Here is a 20,187-nt window from a genome sequence, read left to right on the forward strand (position 1 = left end):
CGTGTCACAAAACATGGTAAACTGAATGTGCTGCTTACAGCAAGGTGGTGATGAAGAGTGGGAGAAACTGGCACAAGCAAGAGGAAGAAATAATTTGGATGGAAAAATGAATAACTGCGGAGCTCCCACACAAAACCACCCCAGATGTTCTGGGGAATTTCACATCTTTTCATTATGGAAACGATCAACCAAGGGGAGGAGGCTCATTCCCTACAGCACCAGGAGCAGCTGTGGTTGTCCTGGCTGCATGACACCAAAGAGATGGAGACAGAGCTATGCAAGGTTGGTTTGTTTGTTTTGGACTGATTTGTTTTCTTTTTGAGTTTTCTTTTTGTGGCACACATGTTACCCAACCTTCTAATAGAGTGCAGGTTTAACAGATTCCAGGATGATATTGAGTGCCTTTAACGAAGACCACAGACTGTTCCTAGAAGGAGGTGGAAAAGTGGGAATAAACAAGGAGGTTCCTGCTACTGGGGAATAATATTACTCCATGGACATCTGAACAACTGTGGTTCAATCACAGCTATAATAATGACCATACAAGAGTGACCCAAAAACCACTACAAATCCAAAACGATAATTAAATTGGTAGCACACCAAAACAATGTGATGTCAGTAGTACAGCCGGATGTTTCAACCTGGGGAATATTTACAGGATCAGGCTCTTCCATTTTGACTGCGATGGCACATGAAAAGCCTATGTAAGCTGACTAGAGATGAACGGTTCCATGCAAGAAACCACAGTATCCCAAGACTCAACGCTAAAAGCAATGCCACAATATTGAAGAGAGAACATCAACGGACCTTGGAATACGCTGAAAGTCGGGATAGTTTACACAATTTCGTTGTGTTCTGCAACATCTATGGGAGGACCATGTATTCCCAAGTCATTGATTTCAGCGCAAGTGTGTACATATCATTCTGCCCCAGCACCCAGATTATTTAGTAAGACTGTTACCTTGTTCACACCGTCTGCCATCGCTTGCAGTGTTAGCTCTCTAGGTCCATCCACAGTCTTTCCATTATCAGTTGGTCCCCAGCTGGCACTATATATATCTATGACTTGAGGCATATGACTGATAGAGGAAGCCTCGATAATGTCTGTCATAAATGGCTGGTCGAGCATTCGAATACCTGTAGATTTAATCACCATAAACATGAATTATGCATTACCCAGCACAAGATGAAATCTCAGCACCTGGAGAAGTCCCCCAGTTACAGGTATTTTAATTCACTGGCAGTTCCACCCACTCAGTAATTCTGCCCTCACCATTCATATTTCACCAGGGTGTGCTTACCCAGCAGGATGGCAGCATTAAACACCCAGCCACAGCGATGCAGCGTGGCCCAGAAAGAGAAAACACTTTATTATTAGCCTTCTAATTACATAATCTTTTCCATCTACTATTTGAAAACACTTCAAAACAGTAGTATTCAGCAATCTCAGCATTTCATAGCATTTAAATAATATTAATAGTGTTTAAAATAGTATTTTGTAACAACTAGGGAAAAGGATTAAGCCCCTCCCAACTCTAATGTATACTCAGTGATGTGTTGACACTTCATTAGTTTTTCAAGTAATTTTTCTGTTTATTTTGGTTTTTCTCCAGAATGTAATCAGAGAAGGGAAACACACTACACAAAAATTTCCTGGAAAAATATCATTGTGTCAACATGCAGACGCAATAGCAAAATATGGCCAGTATTTGGAGAACGAAGCAAACTAAGACCTGCTTCCTTTAACCCACATTGCAGTAGAAATCGAGTTAGAGTTTAAACGATACAATCCTAGGACATGCCAACTTCATAAAACCTCAACGTGTTGGCCCTATGCGAGCCAGACAGCGTGACAAAGACAGCAGCGCAAGCCCTCACATCCATCATGCCCCACACACAGGACAGTTTCACTGACAGCCAACCTCTCAGTGGCCTTTGGATGAGACCTGAGTAACCAGGGACACATTCCAACTCTCATTTGCAGCCTTGAGGTGAAGTTCAGTTTTCCCAACAGTTTTAGGACACAGATGGGACAGAAATCAGTACCACAGAGCCAAACAGTGTGAATGCCAGCACGGACCCTGATTTAGAAGCCAGTGCTTTTACTATATTCAATACAAAATCCATGTGCCAAATGTGAGGCTGGTAAAAGTGGTATAAACTTCAAATAGAAACCAGACCCAAGCTGGATATTCCTGATCTGCTTATTCAAGCTAGAAATTACGAAGTCAAACTCAATGAGCGAGAAATCCCTTCACATGCTTGTAAAATGCAGATCTGCACTGAAACCACAAAATTAATTATTGACCCCGGGGAGGTGGGGGAACAACAGGAGGAGCCAAGCCATCTGGTTTGACTTTAGGGCAAAAAAGAGGGACAGGAAGCAAAACACACGATGCCCTGGAACCTTGGCTACAAACTTCCAATTCCACCTGCAAACACGGACCTTGAATCACATCAGTAGCAGACTCTCAGCTCTAATGAGCTTGCAAATTCGCACTGACCACACGGTGGTGCTACAGGTGCATGCTGTCCTCAGGCAGGAAAGTCTGGCTTTTCCAAAAATCGGTGTGATTTTGCTATGAAGTGGACAAGTATGGAAGGCTATTTGTAGGCTGTTGGTCATCAGAAAAGGCCTTCACCTCTTGATTTTTAAGCAACCAGCTTGAAGTTGTAGAGTTATACTAATAATACCGATGAGGTCCAGCCAAAATCCCATGCCTCAATTCACATTCTTCTAAAAGTAGCTATTGCCAGAATGCAAATTTTGTGAAGTGTCCCATCCCTGAAGGGGACGTTACCATTACTGAAGAAAGGGGACAAGCACTAGACCTGCCTGGCCAGTTACTAACTCTCACTGATATTTCTTGGGGTAACAGCTTAGCAAACATTGCTTGGTGCCCTTCTACTGTGGAGATTCAGCTTTTGATCGTGTAGGTGACAGGTGAAATGTAGCTTTCCCCAGATTCTCCTGACTCCACGGTGAAACAGGGACTGGCCAAGCAGAGCAGAGCTGCCCATGCACACACACAGTGAACCACTCCCAGGAAGCAACGGGTGCATCCACACTGGTGTTTTCACGCGGATTGGGGAACGAAAGTGAAATTCATAAGCATCTGCCTCTGCTCGCTGTGCCTCGGTTCTCATCATGGAACAGCCTTAGAGTGGGAAAACTGGATTTCTTCAGATTAAACTAAACCGACACATGCTGTCCAAGAGCCTAACTCACTCCAATCACTGTATTCAGTCTATCAGTGCAGACAAGAGCTAGTTAGAAGCAAAAATACCCAACATACCCGAGGTGTGAATGCTGGGTGCTAGGCACCACCCATTTCGTTCTGTGCATCTGCTCCTACCACTCTGCATCGTTTGTAAAATAGAGGAAACCAACGACCGCAGAGATTTACAGCACTGCAGGCCCAGCCCTGTGGGAGCCTAAGGAATAAGAGCAGCACGGGATTTGCCTTTTCAAATAGTTTCTAAGTGCAGCAGGAATTTGTATTTTACCTCCTGCAAAATGAGATTTGTCACAAATGATTCTGCAACTACGCAGGGAAGAAGCACTGAAAATCAGTATACAAAAAGGAGTTGGCGTAAGAAGGAGCAGAGCTGTTCCCTTGCAATGTTATTAAAGAGGCTATATAAGGCCCTCAATTGAAAAGGCAAAGCCATGAAGTAATTCCTCTCCCCAGCTACTGTGAAAAGTAATAAACACATGGCCCGGTGCCAACCTGCAGTCCTGTCCCGGGCAATGCTCCCTGCCTCTGCAGAAGTTCTGCCTGAGGCACAGTGGCGTAAGGACCATTTACACCTTGAATTGCTACCGTACCTGCCACCTTGGAGTTGTATGCAACTCCGACGCCGCAGATGTTGTTGTTGGCAGCAGCAGACACCTCTCCCGCACACCTTGTCCCATGGCTGCAAAAGGGAAGACAGAGACACCACGTGAACCGCAGCCAATGCATGTGCTGAATTGAGCTGGATCACCGCGATCTTGTTTTTGCCTCACAGTCAGCTCCCAGCACTTCAGGGGAAAACCGGTCCATGGCAAACTGTTCAGTGCTGTACTTGGATACTCGGACGAGCTCATTCCTTCCTGAAGCAGGAGGTAATCAATTTCCCCTCTGCAGTACGAGCGATGCTTGCTCTGAGGTTAACATGCATACTTACGCTTCATTTAGCTGTAAAGTTATTCAGACCTTTTCTTTTTAACTCTATCAAACAGGTTCTGCCTTGTTACCAACTATTAGTCAGTAGAAACAGTCCCTTGATAGAACAGTGTAAAAATAAGATCAATATTAATTCCTTTACTTTTGTGACTTGACAGTGTGATACCCGTTATTTTGAACCCCACAGAACAAAGTCTGATTGCCTTTTTGCTATTCAAACATGTATCAGGAGCGTATCCCTGCAAAAAAAATGCTATGGAAAGAGGTGGGCGCAATATCAAGCTGGAAAGCAGAAGGGAGTCGCAAGGGTCACTGCACTCCTCAGCAGCAGAGCTGTGGCCTCGCTGGCCAGGCTCAAAGCTGGCTAGACCCAAGGCATGTGCATCCCTCTCCTCCAGTGCCTAATTCCCAGGAGAGCTGACAAGGTGCTCCAGCTGTCAGCTCACAGAGCTACTGCTTTCTGCTCAAGTGGGTAATGTCTCTGCTCTGACACGGAGGTCCAGGTTTGGGCTGACACATGGCATTTCAAGAACACTCGGCGTCTCTGAAGTGCTTTACGGAGACCCTTTAACTGGCAGTGTCTCTGAGGCAGTCCTGCAGGAAGGCAGATTGCATTTTCCTTTCTCCTAATTCATCATAGAAATTAAACCACAGGGAAGATAAATATGGACGATATAATATAGTTTTAAAAAAATAGCACAGCAGCAGAGAAACTAGTGAAACCTGTGCTGCTGTCAGGTTTTTTTAAGTTTAAGACGTTGAATCAATATGAATCCATCCTACTGCTCACATCAATGCACTCTGTGCATTAAAACTGGCATTGCTCCTATAGCATGCTAAGGATTCATGCAATTAGCAGTTCTGTATTATAAAGGCTATACAGAGTACCAGATGAACCATCCCGGGAGGCAGCAGAATTGTTTTATCATCTTTTTTCTCTCTCTCTCCCTTTAAGCATCTCTGGCAAAGGTGAGTGTAACATTAATAAAGAGGTGAGAAGCAACACATTCTTTTTCCTGCTGTACTTGGAAGAATATATTCTTAAAGGCAGCTTCACGAAAGAAAATGACTGGCCTTGAATGTACACAGTGTCTCGATCATGAAAGGGTGAAGATCTCACGTGAGTTCCTTTTACAAAGGGGGCAGAGAGGAGAGCGATACAGATTTCTTATTCAGCTGCTGGAGAAATTTCTTTCAACAATCAAGCAGGTTTTCCCTCATGTCCTTGTTCAAGGAACTGTGAAAAAAAAAATACTGTTGCTAGGCATTCATTATCTAGTCACCTGTGGGCTAGCTACAAGCCACAGAGCAGAATAAATGGCTTTGTTAAAAAATTGTCTTGACTGATGCTGGGGTGCAAAAAATCGGTGACATTGCCAGATGAGCTCTTTCTTTCACAGAGCGAAAAACTGTATTAGGACCTTCCTGGTGAAAAGACTTTATCAGAAGGTCCTCTCCCCCACCTCGCTTTCCCAGCACACTGGCCCACATGACGGAGACTGCAAGCAGACGTGTTCCAGCAGCTCAGGGTTTAGATACTGTGCTGCTGACTGGAGAAAAAAAATCACATGTGAGTTAGTGGAAACGCATTTGGTTGAATTATTAATGGCAAATAGCAGACTTTTCCAATTTAGCCCTATTTGCTGTTCATGTATCATTGATAAACCCAGTACGGTTTCTATGAAGTGACCCATGTCATAGGCACAAATCACAGCTTTTCTCTCCAATGTTCGTATCTTCACTATTATTTCAATGTTTAAAATGAGGGGATAGAAAACAATTAAGAATACTTTCACCTATGAACAAGTTACTTCAAAGGTAAACCATATAGTAGCATGCAGAGCAAGTTTTCCATAAACATTACATAAATGCAACCATCTTACATGAACATTTGTGAAAACCTAACATGAGAGAGGGTGATTCAATTGAAAGTCAGTTTTGCAGTCAGCTGACTTAAATAACGTATCTGTACTAGTTATGAAAATTCCACTCTGCTTTGTCTTTGAAAACTATTTCTATTTCTAAAACCCACTGCCAATGCTATTGTGCATGCCCTTTTATCAACACATTTTTTAAAAGAGTCAGAGGTGGCACAGATTTTCACTGGGGTTCCTTTTCGTCTGCTTTGTAATGCTTCTGCAGACAGCAACGGACAGGATTCATCCTTCCTAACTTCAGCTGTCCGCCGAGGGAGGGCTATGTAGAGCTGCAGTCTCAATAGCTGGGACGATCTGCCTATCTTGACCACTTTAGTTGCTTTCGCTGGGCAGCAGTTAAATATGCAAAGCTCAGAGGGACACTTTTGTGGGGCAAATGCCATCCCCTTTTCACTCACATGACATTGTCAGCTTCTGAGCATTTAAGTGTTTGCACAAGGGAAAGCACTCCCCTACTTTGGGGAACGTGCCCCTCTGCCTGCATCCAAACACGCCAAGAACCAGCAGTAGTGCTGTGGCTCCTCCCTGACACTTGTGTTGTAACACTGCAGGTAAAAAGAGCTGCTAAATCTGTATATACAGATTCTCAATTATTATGTTGTTTCCATTGTATTGATTGAAAAATGAGGAGGAAGGGAGCAAGTGTTTTTACCCTGTTAATGAGTGCTGTCTGGAAGCCAAGGGGAGTTCTTTCCTTGACTCAATGGTATTTTGTTTGGATCTATAATAAGTAAAGGACATTTTTACCCCTGAAGAATATGGGTTTCCAAGATAGTGAATAATTTTTGCCCAGCTAACTCTTATCTGGGTGAGAGAATATACAGAATACAAAGGCTACAGGAGTGGAAATAATTATTGATTATTTATATCAAGACAGAAATTCGTAATCTCAGTGCTCTGAGATGGGGAGCCCCGAACCGTGACTTCTGCATGCTCACAGCAAGAAATCAGAGGGCTGTACAGAAAGGCCAAGCCATCTCTGACTCCTGTTGGTACCTCTGCACTGCACAACATGGTACATGCCAAGGTACTGAACGTGGTTCAGGAGCAGCGGGTGTTAAAAATCACAGGCAGTTCCCAAAGTGGTTCCTAAAAACCACCGAGTGCTGTGGAGCTGCCTCTGGCTTTTGGGAACAGGGCTTGGTTCAGGTTCCTTCACTGCTCCCACTGCTCCTCAGGCTCAAACACCGCCCTGCCCCATGTTGCACCCAGTCTCCCCTATCCTGGCTTGGTCCCCTGTGGTGTCTGAACACAGCCAAGCAGTCAGTACAGTAAGCACAGGAACAAATCCCTTGGCTGCCCAATCGTCTATGTGCCTCTCCCTGCAATGGCAGCTGAACTGCCCGACTGCAATTCCCTGCCCGAGGCACCACACTGTCCCCTTCCAAAACCCACCCTGCTTGGTTTCATAGGCCAGTGGCTGTTAGATGGAAAGGCCAAAGTGCTTCCAGCAGCCTTAAAAAGAACAAAGTGGAAGGGGAATCTGTGCTTACAAGCAGAGCAGCTGCCATTAATGAAATACTCCATGCAAAAACCTCTCCCTTTTTTTTTTCTTAAAGTCTAATAACACTTTGCACATGCAGCTGGCAGCTCACAAAAGCCCCTTGGTTCATCTCTGTAAAAAACAGTCCTCTGCTTCTTGTTCCACAAATCACTTGAATTGCTCACATAGAAATGTATTCTTTATGGAAAAAGGGATATTACGCTATCCTATTTTGAGTCTGATCCTCCTGCATGCATAAAATTCAATGGGAGATACATCACTGACTGCAAACTGAGCAAAATGGAGCCTTTATTGCAGGTTTCTCCGAATGGCTTTTCTGTGTAACTACTCTCTATTCAGATGCACCTTTGCAGCTACACATATGGATAGACAGATTGCCATAGGCAGACAGTCGTAACCTACCAGTAATAATAGTTCAGGAGTCGGAAGTTATGACAATAGCTTATACGTGAGCACATCAGCTTGATTAACAGTATAGTCAAGAAATACGCAGAGAAAAGCATAGTCACAACTACTCCTGAACAGCTGGACATGGTGTGTTGGTTTGCATCTTAGCCTGGAGAAAACATGAAATCTTGCATCTTAAAGCCTTCTTGAATTGTGCAGGCAGGAAAGGGATGCTTTACTGAATGTGTTGCTCCTGTGATTCACCTTGCAAGAGAGAAAATTCTCTGTCCCACCAAAGAAACCTCAAGGTTCATGACAAAGAATGCTATACTTTCTAGGTATCAATTTTTTCTGGAAAGAATAACGAAGGAAATCAGCAAAGCAATTTCTGCATTGCTCTCCTCCTCCTGACTTGTTGACTTGAGCTCCCCACCCCTCAAGAAAAGAAACAGAAAAGTGTTGCAGTTCTCTGAAAACCTGAATCATGTTGTTCTCAATAATTACAGATCGGGTCACAGATGACCATGCTGCTCACCCTCGATTCTTCACTTGGGTGCTTGAAGTTAGCCAGAGGCACCTGGGGCCAGAGACCATAACCTTTGCCACATCCAGGATGCTCGAGGCCCGTTTTAAGAGACTTTAGGAGGTAACTCTGCCTCCAGGGCCACCTTGCAGAACACGTGAGGACTGCAAACTGTGCCCCACTATAAAATACTTAATAGCAGCACAATCAGTGTTAATGGGGCTTGGCAGAACACAGTTTTATGAAGTTCCACACTGAAAATGACAGAAGCTACCATTACCCACTAAAGCTAAATTTAATTTTCCTCCGTGCTGCTCCACGGCTAAGTGATATCTTTCTCCTACAAAGATCCTTTGCATAAATAAAGTGAGAAGGCAGCAGACCTTCACAAATTAGAGCCGTAGTCTTTCTCCGACTTTCCATTCACTAATTGGATTCATACTAGTTTAAAAGTGTCAGATGTCCTTTCCCAAAATGAAGGAGAAATCTCATTGGCATCTTGCTTTGGCTGAAAAATGGCAGGACTACAAAGGAGGACATCACAGCTCCTAAATCTGTTTGATCCGTTCCAGGAAGCCTGTGTCTGAGGTGGAAGCACAGCTGCTCCACATGTTTGTTGTGCCATTCTGACAGAACTAAAATTGATTTCTTTAGAAATAAAAACAAAAACCCCATACAAAACTCAGAGGCCATCCACGCATCCATACTAAGTTAGAGATGAAAACCACACCAAATAGGCCTAAAGTATTTTTTGATAAGCGCTAAGACTGAGTCCTGAAATCTTATAAAAGTTTTCAAATCCTCAGTGCTGCTGCTATGTCAATGCTGGCAACATCAAATACATTTGCATCTAGAAGACTTCTGGAAATTTCACTGAAAATACCCTGAAACAATTTCTACAAATTTACAGACCCTGGGGAGCATGCTGCAGAGCCAGAGATGCTGGATGCTGAGATCACTAGGTAATAAACATAGCTTATGGGTGTGCCTTGGACTCTGCACCCTAGACTACGCTATATCTTGCTAGAAGCAGTTAGCCTGACAGAACAGGCTTTTTCATGGGACAGATGCAGAATCCAGGGCACACAGTTTTTTTTTAAAAACTGTTGACACACATTTCTGTTCCATTCTAACCAAAAATGAGTTTTGGGAAACAAAAAAGGTCACGTTTCCTAAAATATGAAGCATTTCTTTTTGGGCTATTCTTATTTATGCCATACTTTGAGGACCAGACCTTCTGCTAGAAGCTGGTTAAGTTCAGAAATATTGAAGGAGGAGTGCGTCTTGGGCAATCATGATGTGTTCATGAGAAATAACACAACAAGCATAGCTGCACTGTTGATTCCAGGTTTATAAACACAACAGAATAGGTTCTCAGTCAGTGTATGTGGACTTTAACTCCTGCAGCAGTTAGAAATATCTCAGAATCAGCCCTGAAATGCTAGCCATGTACACTGTCCTTAAATCACAGTGAAAAGAGAGATGATTCAGAACTTATGTAAGATTTAATTGTTTTTAAACTGGTCATCCTACACCATGCTGCTTTTCTGCCTTCTTAGTCTATAATCAGATGAAGACTTTTTTCCTCCCAAAGCCGTTTCCTGTCTCCAGCTTACTCCCTTTCAAATTAGCTAGCAGTGATACTGGCTCAGAAGATGGGAAACAAGTCAAAATTGTATTAAGCATATACAGATTTGAGCTACCATAACGTCCTAGGATAGCTGACAGAAAATGGTATGTGGCTATCACACATTCAAACAATTTACACACATACTCTTCTGAAGCAGCAACTTCATTTATAAACCATAAAATGATTGTTCAGCATTATCTAGAGGTTACCTAAAAAAATGAAGGAAGAAGCAACCTCTAATTTTCAAGCTGTAGTGAGACTGCAGCTTCTGTTTTGGCAACCACAGAATTTAGCAGAAAACACACATTCCACAAATATCAGCCAATCCTTATAATTTCTAAGGCAAACCAAAGTGCAGAGCAGGCTGATCAAAACCCATTTACCTGTTAAACCAGTCATCTGTGTAGCGGGGGTAGGGGTAGGGATCATTACTGCTGAAGTCATAGCTGGCTTTGGCATTCTGCAAAACACAAAGAGGTTCAGTAAATCAGCAGAAAAACAGATGTGCAGGGCAAAGTGGAACACAAACTGAGGGGGAGCTGAGAGTCGTTAGTAAACTTTGCCCTCTTCGTTCTGTGAGATGCATCCGGACACAAACTGGTCCCTGTTGTGGTGTGCATTTCCCACACCAGCAAGCAAAGATGCTTTCTGGGGTGCAAAGCCTCCTGTGGACCATTAGTATTTCCAAATAGCGTGTCTAATTGTGAGGCGGTGTGAGAGCTCAGGCTGCTACTGAGGGACTGTTCATCAACACTTATAAGAGTATTTAGGTGTTATGCTACTTGGTGTGGCAGGACAAAGGTTAAATCCTGTTTTCCAAGCAGTGGTAGAAGTGACCAGACACTTGGGTCTTCCATCATAAAATTATTTTTTAAAAACTCATTTGTGGTACTACAACAAACAGTCAATGTTCTGAAAGCATTTCAATACCTAAGAATCTAAGTTTCTCAAAATCAAATGTGAAAACTGCATTAGTGGTCAGCACATATGCCTGACAATCCCTTTGCATAATTTTTTGGTCCTTCAGTTGTCCGAACAAATGCAGCTTTCAGGCACTTTCGAAAAACATCATCCCATGTCTCTGCTTTTCATATAAATCTAAATCATTCCTGATTTTGCCCCATCAGCAGAGTTAAGGACACTCAGCAACTTTTTGATGCTGTATCTGAGAAGCAAAAAAAGTTTCAGAAAGTCAAGTGCCATCTTCTTTCTTCTCTCTTAATGAAAAAAATAAATAAAGGGTGACTGAAAATTAAGCTTTTAAAAATATTTAGAAGCTTCCTCTCAAGTGTATGTTCACAGAGTTTATATTTTAATAAACACCATACTCAAGGAACAGAATTATGTTAATTCTTAATTAATGTGTACTTGTATTCTTTTTTCAGATTTGGCTGAGCATGCTATTGAAGATAATTTGAGACTCGCGTATGAATAGCTTTGCTCCTAAAAACATTTCCCTTCAGCAGATTCTCAGTTCCTGGGGTACATGAATAGACAGTCCATTGGTAGCACCAGAGTCTTTGGGTTTTGGATTCAAAACCCCTAACTCTCAAAAATTCTTGTGCCAGAATGAAAAGGGGACAATTGTCCTTCATCCTTGGAGGGTAAAAGTAAGTATCTTTCAATAGTATAGAAATTTTTTTGAGTGATCATTTCAGGAAGCCTGGTTGCTTATATTCAGCACAGACAATAAATATTTTGCAGCACTTGAATGGCGCAGAGATTTGCAGAATGCCTATCACGTGGCTTGATGCTGTTCTCCAGCTCAGACATAGCTGAATCCCTTTGTGAGTATCCTTATTGATCTCTCCGTATCTGTAAACTAAGGCCCTGATTCTCAGCCTGAAGATGCCTTCCAATAATGTCAGCTATAGCCACAGATTCTCAGTGCTTCCAAGTCTCTGTGCCCAGGTATATGTTTAATTCACCTCTTTTAATTACCACAACTGCTTATACAGCACTTTGAATGGCATAGATTTGTATGAGCTAAGAGTAAACAGAACATGACTTTTCAAGCCAGGGAAAGAAGGGGAATTTGACAGTGGTCTATAAATCATGAAGAGCACTGAGAAGGTGGACAGGAAGTTATTATTTACTACTTCTCATCTTATAAGAACTAGTGGGAATCCATAGAAATTACCAGAGGGGAGATGTAGAAGCAGCAGCAAACAAGAAGCAGTACTTTTCCACAGAACATGTAATGAGTTACAAAATTCATTGCCCCCCAGCAATACAGAGGTTAAAAGCCTGAATGAAATAAAAAAGTGGTTAGACAAATTAACGGAAGATAAATCTGGAAGGGGTATTGGATGCTGTGCTTCCTCCTTCTCCAACAGTCCATAAAACAGTGAATGCTAGAAGCTGGGAGGCCATAATCAGGTAGATACCACAGAGTCTCTGACTTGGTAACCACACTGCTCCCCAAGCATCCACTACTGGCTGCTGTGGGAGGCAGGATCTTGAGCTGGAAGACTTTGGGCCTCACCCAGTGCACCTGGAAAAAGCCGTGTAGCACAGACATCCCATCTTGATGCAACAGAGGAAGTTTGGATTCTGCAGTGTCCAGGGGAGCTGTGACAAGGATTTGTGCAAGGGGCCAGGTTTCATCCAATACATGGCAGTAAAACGAAATGAGCCTGTCAACAGAAGATCGAGTCCTATTCTTTATTAACGAGTGCAGCATCTACTCCTAGCAGGACAAGCTGGAGAACCACATCCTATGGTGAAGTCAAAATAGAAACGATGACTATCCTTGAGTAATTTAATTACCAGGTAAAACTTACTCTGTCGCAGAGTCTAGCTTGGCAACCTTTGGAGAGAAATGCATTTCAATCACAAATGAAAAACTTTCCTACACTACTGCCTTGGACTAGACATGGCCTAGAAACTGTGCAGACTGCAAATAACTATGCTTAGTTCCAGTGATTTCGGATAGTTTCTTTCAGATAGGTATGGTCTAACTCAGTACTAAATTAGTTCAATACATTACCAGCTTCTTATTCAGCCAGAACTTTGGTTTTCACTCGAAAAATATTGTACAGATGAGAATTTAAACTCGGTCGTGGGTCAGCTGCGGTTTTTTTCCCCATCTGGAAGAAATGCAGTCCCTACTTACATAGACCCTAAGCTCAAAGGGGGTCTGGTGAGGCTGATTTTTCAGGACATCATCAGACATGCAAGCACCTCGTGGTAGCTATCAACTGCTCTTGACTCTAGAACTCCCTTATGCAAAGAGCCATGGATGGAAAAGCCCTGCTAGCTGTGCAGATGTACCACTCGTGTCCAAGTAGTGATAGGCAAAGAGATTCCAGCACGAACGATTCAGCCACATTACAGCAGCCTGCAGCTCTGCTGTATGTCCCAGGTAACCAAATGTCAGCTTACGGAAAGGTTGTGTTAGGCAAGCTATAAACAAAGTTGTGCAGCACTCTTCCACATCCTGTAGCTCTTATTTGCTTGATTTTGGATCACTGCACTCAAATGAAAAAGATATCTAATGTAGCAGGAACCATCCACAAAGTGCAAAATTAAAAAGAATTCTTGGAAAGAAAACAACTGCTGACTGCACAATTTATCTTCATTAGGGTCTTTGAGAAAAGACAGCGAGTTTCAGCTTCATGAAGGAATATTCCGCCCACACTATGGAAGCAGTGGAATGGGTAATGAAACAGCAGTGACAAGTACAAATGGACTGCTTCAAGTTCCTAATTTAAAGATCAAATCCCCAAATATCTAAGCCTCAACCTTTTAAAATTTTTTTTTTTTAAAGCATAAACCAGTGACAAGTTAAATGTTTCAACACTGGACCAAAAAGGGAACTACTTTGGTGGATAGCTAAAATATTTCACCTTGTGTTTTGGGAAGTGAATATTAAAATGCGTGGTCTGCCATTCTCCTCCACAGGCTGGACTCCCCAGCAGGCAGCAAGAGGGAATTTATTGCTAACATGGAGATTTAATCAGGATAGGAACCTGGGAGGTGGCAACCAAAACCAGTGCAGATGAGGATCCGAAACAGCACACTGAAATGAAAACATTTTGCTTTTCAATTCAGGTGATTCAGTTTCCAGTTTTAATGCCAAACTAGTCTACTGGCAGTTACTTCTCTTAGACTTGAAGTGTGCAATATTTGGTTTTCAATACCTAAGGTAGTCACCTGTTTTTTTTCCTCTAGAGAGCAACTCAAGCCACCAATTTTAGGCACTGATCATAGATTGCGGTCTAGCCTTAGACTACTCATTAGGCATACAGTCTTAGAACGAGATGAATCCTATCCCTTGTGTTCAACCAAAACCAGTTCATTGTTGCAAAGCAATTTGAACCTGATGTTTATCAGCCACCATCTATACATAACTGCTTATAAATAATGTCTATTATATAATAAAAATGCTATTACAGAGAGGAATGGTATTGTATTTTAAGGAATATCTCTATTTTTGCTTTCTAGCCTCTACCCCAAGTAAGCTGCTAACAGAAGAGTACTGGATCAGATGATGAGATTCTTTAAATCATTTATTAAGTAATAGTTTGTATACCACGACACAAATAGATTACTTTTGCCTGTGTATAAAATTCTGCTTTCCTTAAAAATAAGCTTAGACTGGCATTTTCCAAAGAATTGCCCTGTACTTTTAAAAATACATGTAGTAAAATCTTCTGTGTAAAACATTCCTTATGTAAAATATGACAATAACAATGAATCAGTTGTCCCATGTGTTGCTCAGATCTGTAATAAAATTATGTACCTTGAATAATGCAGCAAGCCCATAATTTTTTATATGGTTTTACAAACCTCTGAAGAGTAATTCACATATACTTCTTTTTTTCTCCGTAACTCAAAAAATGTGCCTATGCTCACATGCTAGTCCAGGAGACAATTAAAGACACATGTCCTGCTGGTCACAGTCTGATTCTATTCATCACATTAAAGCACTGGTAAATTTAGCCCAGAGATTTGTATCTTTTAAAAGAAAAGAAACATTTTTAACACAGGTGGCATCTGGTCTTACCCTCTTCAGGCAACTGCAAATCCTTAGAGATCTAAGGCAGAAAGATACCTTCTGCTTGTTTGATTTCTTTACTGATCCAAAGAGCGAGCAAACCCCTGGGCTCAAATTACAACATGTAACATCTCGGAGAAACTTTACTAAAATAACACCAAACATCGTGTGGTGGGAAAATGAAATTCAGTTTTGTACACACAAGTTTAAGAAAATGGAATATGCTCACCAGGAGGCAAAAAAGGAGGCAACGTGGTATTTTGCTTAGGAGGGGTGCTGTAAGGCTTAAAGGTCATTAATGAAAAACAGAAGCACTGTTGCTAAGTCAGTAGTCATACAGTAAACCCTCTCCTCTCTGCCATGGGAAGCATGCTGTTATATTTTGTTCTGGTTTGTGTTTTTTTTAAATGGAAATGAAAAAAACCTGCAACTTCTTAAATAGCTCTGCCTCTAATTTATGAACTAATTTACATGTCCTATATTACTATTCAGAAAATTCAGAGCTGCATTTAAGACCTTGTCAACACTGAGAATATATCCACAAAGTAATGGGCTATGTTCAAAAATATTAACCTTAGAGATCGTAGAGCCAAGTGACTAGTAGAATTACAGCCAAAAGAGGATAAACTGACTACAGACAACAGGTGACTACTGCTTGATTTCTAACAGTAGAAATATTTGTGGTAACAATTCTAATAATCCAGTTATTAGAATTTATAGGAAGACATGTTCACTGTCTCACCTCTGATGCAGCTTCTTACTTTGCCAAGATGAAACTTTTTCACTGCTTAGGTTTAAAAAATGCAGCTGAAAAAGACATGGGGTCTCCTGTTAACGTTTATATTTATCTCCATTAAGGTAGCATTATTTTTGAAGTTATGAAGAAAAATTGCTTCACTGAGATCACCTTACATTGTGTTCTTTTCCTAGATTAGACAGATTTCCTTTGTCAAGTAACTGATGATCTTCTCTGCATATCACTTGGCACTACGGTGTCACACAACCTCTTAGTTTACTTCTTCCCCACTGATTTCTTTCCTATCTCCCCTGCAGACAAAATCAGAAAACCAACACAAGTTACACTGCCAGTTGGTGCTCTTCAGCATGTGAGCATCTTAAAAAAGGAAGGCTGCTTCACATGGGGATAAGGCACCTGGGCAGTACAGCACTGTTGTATACCACATGGGTGGATCTAAGCACGGACTTCTTCAAGCTTAAAGAGACTAAATTATCAATTCCATTCTTAGGTACCAAGACTGTTGAATGTTTTCCGAGTAGAGTAAACAAAATGAAAGTCCAAATAACATCCAGCTAAATGCCATCTAACTCTCTGTGGCTGTTTGCTAATGCTTGGCTCAGGGGTATACAGTCAAATGGGACCAAAAAAAAGAATCACAGAGACTCAGAGAAAATTTAGATCGGGCAGATTTTTTAAGAAGTAGAGAATTACTATTTTTTTTCCTAACAAAGTTTTATAAATAAAACTAGCTTATTGAAATATCCTCCATTTCCTCTCCCCTGCATCTTCACCTGGCATAGGAAAAGGCCTAAGAAACTGAGGCAGGCATGAGACTTTATTAAAAAGCAAGCAGCCAAATGAACTTGTCCTTATAATAAAGAGGCTGCTTCACAATTCACCTCTTGGCATTCTTAGCCTGCTCCACAATTTTCAGGTTGATGTGGAGGAAATCTGAAGCACATCACCAGTTGTTAATTACTTAGAGCCAGAGCTCTGAAGGCAAGAGCAAGTTAACCTACAAAAAAAAGAAACTTATTTCTGCTTAGCCAAACACTCCTTAATTTTCAGAGGGGGTGCCCAAGAATCTTTAAGCTATACCTGCAACATACTGAAGGGGTACTGAATGTTCATAGGGAGGCGCATTGCTAAGACAATGAAATTAATAAAAGAAAAATAAATTAAGCAACTAGTTAGTTAAAGATTTTCAGGGCAAGTAGCAAATTTAAAGCTTTAAAGCTTCAGACTATGGAATGAACTCATTGATTTCTTTAATTCAGGGGGGAAAAAAAGAAAAAAAACTGGCATCTGAGTGGCTAGAGATACATGAGCCATTGAATTATTTTATCATAATAGCAAATACAAAGAGTGCAATGACTTTTACTGAAAAATACTGTGAAGAAACGCTTCATCCAGCTTTAGTGTTCCATTTTATTAAAAACCTGTCCCACATTCCCTTTCCAATACATGGATTTTTTTCCCCCTTCAGATACTTTGGTTATGTATTAATGTGACCTACTGAAGTTGAGAGAGTAATAGAGGTATAAAGCTGGCAGCAGAGAATGAGGTTCAGGTCCATTATTCTTAGTTATATTCCTGCAAGAAGTAACTGACAAGTTTGTCAGTACGTCAAATACATGTTGGATGCTGAGCTGCAGTGAAGGTTGTGTTTGCAGTGTTCTGATGGCAGCCAGCACTTACAGCCTCTTTGAGGGATGAGCTGGAAGAGAAGGGGAGCTAAGTCCTCTTGCTTCTCTCAATGAGCGCAATCCAAAGTCTACCAAAATCCGCCACGGGCTCTCCCACCAAACACAGCAGGCAGGATTCAGATCACACTCAGCATGAAGGTCTCTTAAGTGGCACATGGTGAATAAGGGACAATTTTTTCCATCAGTGGAAGAAAATCTGCAGCTCAGAGTTTGCGGTACAAACTCAGCAGTCATTCGAATCAAGTTGTTTAGCGTGACATGGTCTGGGCAAAGAGTGGCCGTTTGCACTGGGAGAGCAAACACTTCCCTGCTGCTGTGTGCGGCTAGCAGGAGTTGGCACCGACATCATTCTCTGTGACTGCAAAGGCATCGCAGTCAGAGTCATTAAAAACTGATCAATTATCAGCAATGCTCACAGCAAAGTGCAGAAATAGTGGACATGCGGTTATAATGCTACTCATACAACAAACTTGGCAGGATATTAAGGTGACCACTTTAATGGGTTACACCAATCATGTTGTTCCAAAACAGGCAAACTGCGGCTTTGCAGAAGAGGGAAATCAAAGTGGCTTAGATGGTTTGAGGAGTTAGCTACAACAGACAGACCTCGTCCACGGCGGTTATGGAGAGGTATTCGGGTGATATAGAGGAACTGAAAGTAAGAACAGATGACACAGAAAAGTGGTTGGGTATTTTCCTTCTTCTGAAAGGTTTCTCAGCTGTCAAGAGAAGAAACCGTTAACAACTGCTCAACTGGTGTTTTATGTAAATTGGATGAATATAGAAGAGGATGAATGGATACATAAAAGTGACATTGTAGGTGAATCAAAAGCAGGTGAACATTTCAGAAGAGACTCTGCAAACTACTACCTACATTTCTTTTGTCACAAAAAGCAAACACAGGTTGACTTACATGCCTTAGAGTTAGAAGGTCTTGAAGATGTACCCTGTTTTATTCGGGTCGCATGCTGACCTCATTAGCATAGTTTGAGAGCATCCCAGGGGAGTATTAATAACGTGACTAAGATCTGTCAAGACATGCTGGGTCCAAGACACGGACCAATTTATACGCTTCTGCATTCATTAAAAAGTTTGCATTGCTGATTCCATGTGGAATCAGCAAAACCAATGGACAGCTAAATCCAAAATTTCAGGGAGAGAAGGTGGGATCTTCAGAACAGACATTCTCATGTAAATCCACACATACTACATTTTGCAAGTGTTTATGCTTTTAAATAGTACATGATCATTCCAGGTTCTTCTCTTAAAGATTAGTATATTTGACCATAGCTAATGTTTTCACAGTAATTTACTGGATGCGTAAATTTAAGAAATGTCCTAGACATGATTAGCTGACCGAAAGAAAGATTCACAATTACATCAGTCAGACATGGTATCGCTGTTGACTAATTCTGCAACTGAGTTAAGTGCCACTGAATTAAAGTGATTTAGTTTCTCACAAGAAATAATTCTAAAAAACCTGTGCTAGCATTGAAATTATGAAGTCCTTGAACACAGCACGGCCTTTGTTCTCTCCTTTGTACAAATCCAAAGGGAGATTCACCTCCTTTAATAAAATCCAGACCACAACCTGCCTGCAGAACATTTCCAACTACCATATCCGTTTAACTTTCACCAAACAACAGCTACACAGCACTGGAAGTGGCCGCAGTTTCATCAAATACAAGCTCCTGTTCTACAGTAAAACACATTATCCCGAGCAGTCGTGTTTCCACAGCTCTTGGTATCATTATTTGCTCAGTTGAAGCTAGGAAACCTATGCCTCTTACTGTGATGATTAAAAAAAAGGAATACACAGTAGAACAAACATTACAAACCTGTTATTTATATGACCTGCCAAATTTCTGATTGCTCTGAACTTAATGGGAAAAATACCATTGACTTCAATGAGGCCAACATTTTATTAGACGTTGTGCACTGCTATTCTGTTCCCCTGTAAGAGATGTTCATAATGCTTATTGCTTCTGTTGGGAATGCAACAGAAATGAAGAACATTATATTTAAATCAAAGCAATCTGAAATAGGGCAGGCATTTAGAAACATCTTAACCACCTACATAGCTACTGAGAAGTCAAATATTAATATGGAGAACATAAATGCATACAACTAAAATCAAACAATGCAAAGCAAACAACCATGTCAAGATGAAGTGCCAGGACAGAAAAAATTGAATTAATTTCAAATTAACCAAATTAATTTACAGGCACAGTAAAGGAGAGGTGTTTAAAGTACTGGAGATCATCTGTATCTTTATCTACTGTATTTAGGCTATCATGGTTTTGCAGAAGACGGCGGACTCCTCGTGCCTCCCTGCTCTCCTCTTTTGCAAATTTGGCTTATCCAAAGAGCTTGGCCAAAACTCTCCTTTTAAAACCAGCTGCATGTCCACTAGTTAACAGTGGGTTAGAGACTCTCCTTGCCAAAATCATCACTGGGCCTGAAAGGCTCTCCCTAACACCTGTCAAATTTTGATGAAGCTTTGTGAGGGACTAGCGTTCCCCACACGCACCATCTAATTCAGACTTCCCTGGTGATACCTTAGTAGCCAAAATGTAACTACAGCATGAATTTT

At 41.4% G+C, this 20,187-nt stretch overlaps 1 protein-coding gene across 1 annotated transcript in view; it reads right to left on the reverse strand.

Annotated features, from left to right (window-relative positions):
• PCSK2 (proprotein convertase subtilisin/kexin type 2) overlaps positions 1 to 20,187 on the reverse strand; it is a 102,713-nt gene that overhangs the window by 20,497 nt on the left and 62,029 nt on the right. Inside the window, exons 6-8 of the mRNA XM_075147666.1 lie at positions 10,534 to 10,610; positions 3,830 to 3,918; positions 962 to 1,137 (exon numbers count right to left, since the gene is read on the reverse strand). Of these exons, the coding sequence (XP_075003767.1) occupies positions 962 to 1,137; positions 3,830 to 3,918; positions 10,534 to 10,610 (342 nt within the window). The remainder of the gene's footprint in view (positions 1 to 961; positions 1,138 to 3,829; positions 3,919 to 10,533; positions 10,611 to 20,187) is intronic.

This window comes from Calonectris borealis, chromosome 3, assembly GCF_964195595.1.
Source record: "Calonectris borealis chromosome 3, bCalBor7.hap1.2, whole genome shotgun sequence".
Taxonomy (NCBI): Eukaryota; Metazoa; Chordata; class Aves; order Procellariiformes; family Procellariidae; genus Calonectris; species Calonectris borealis.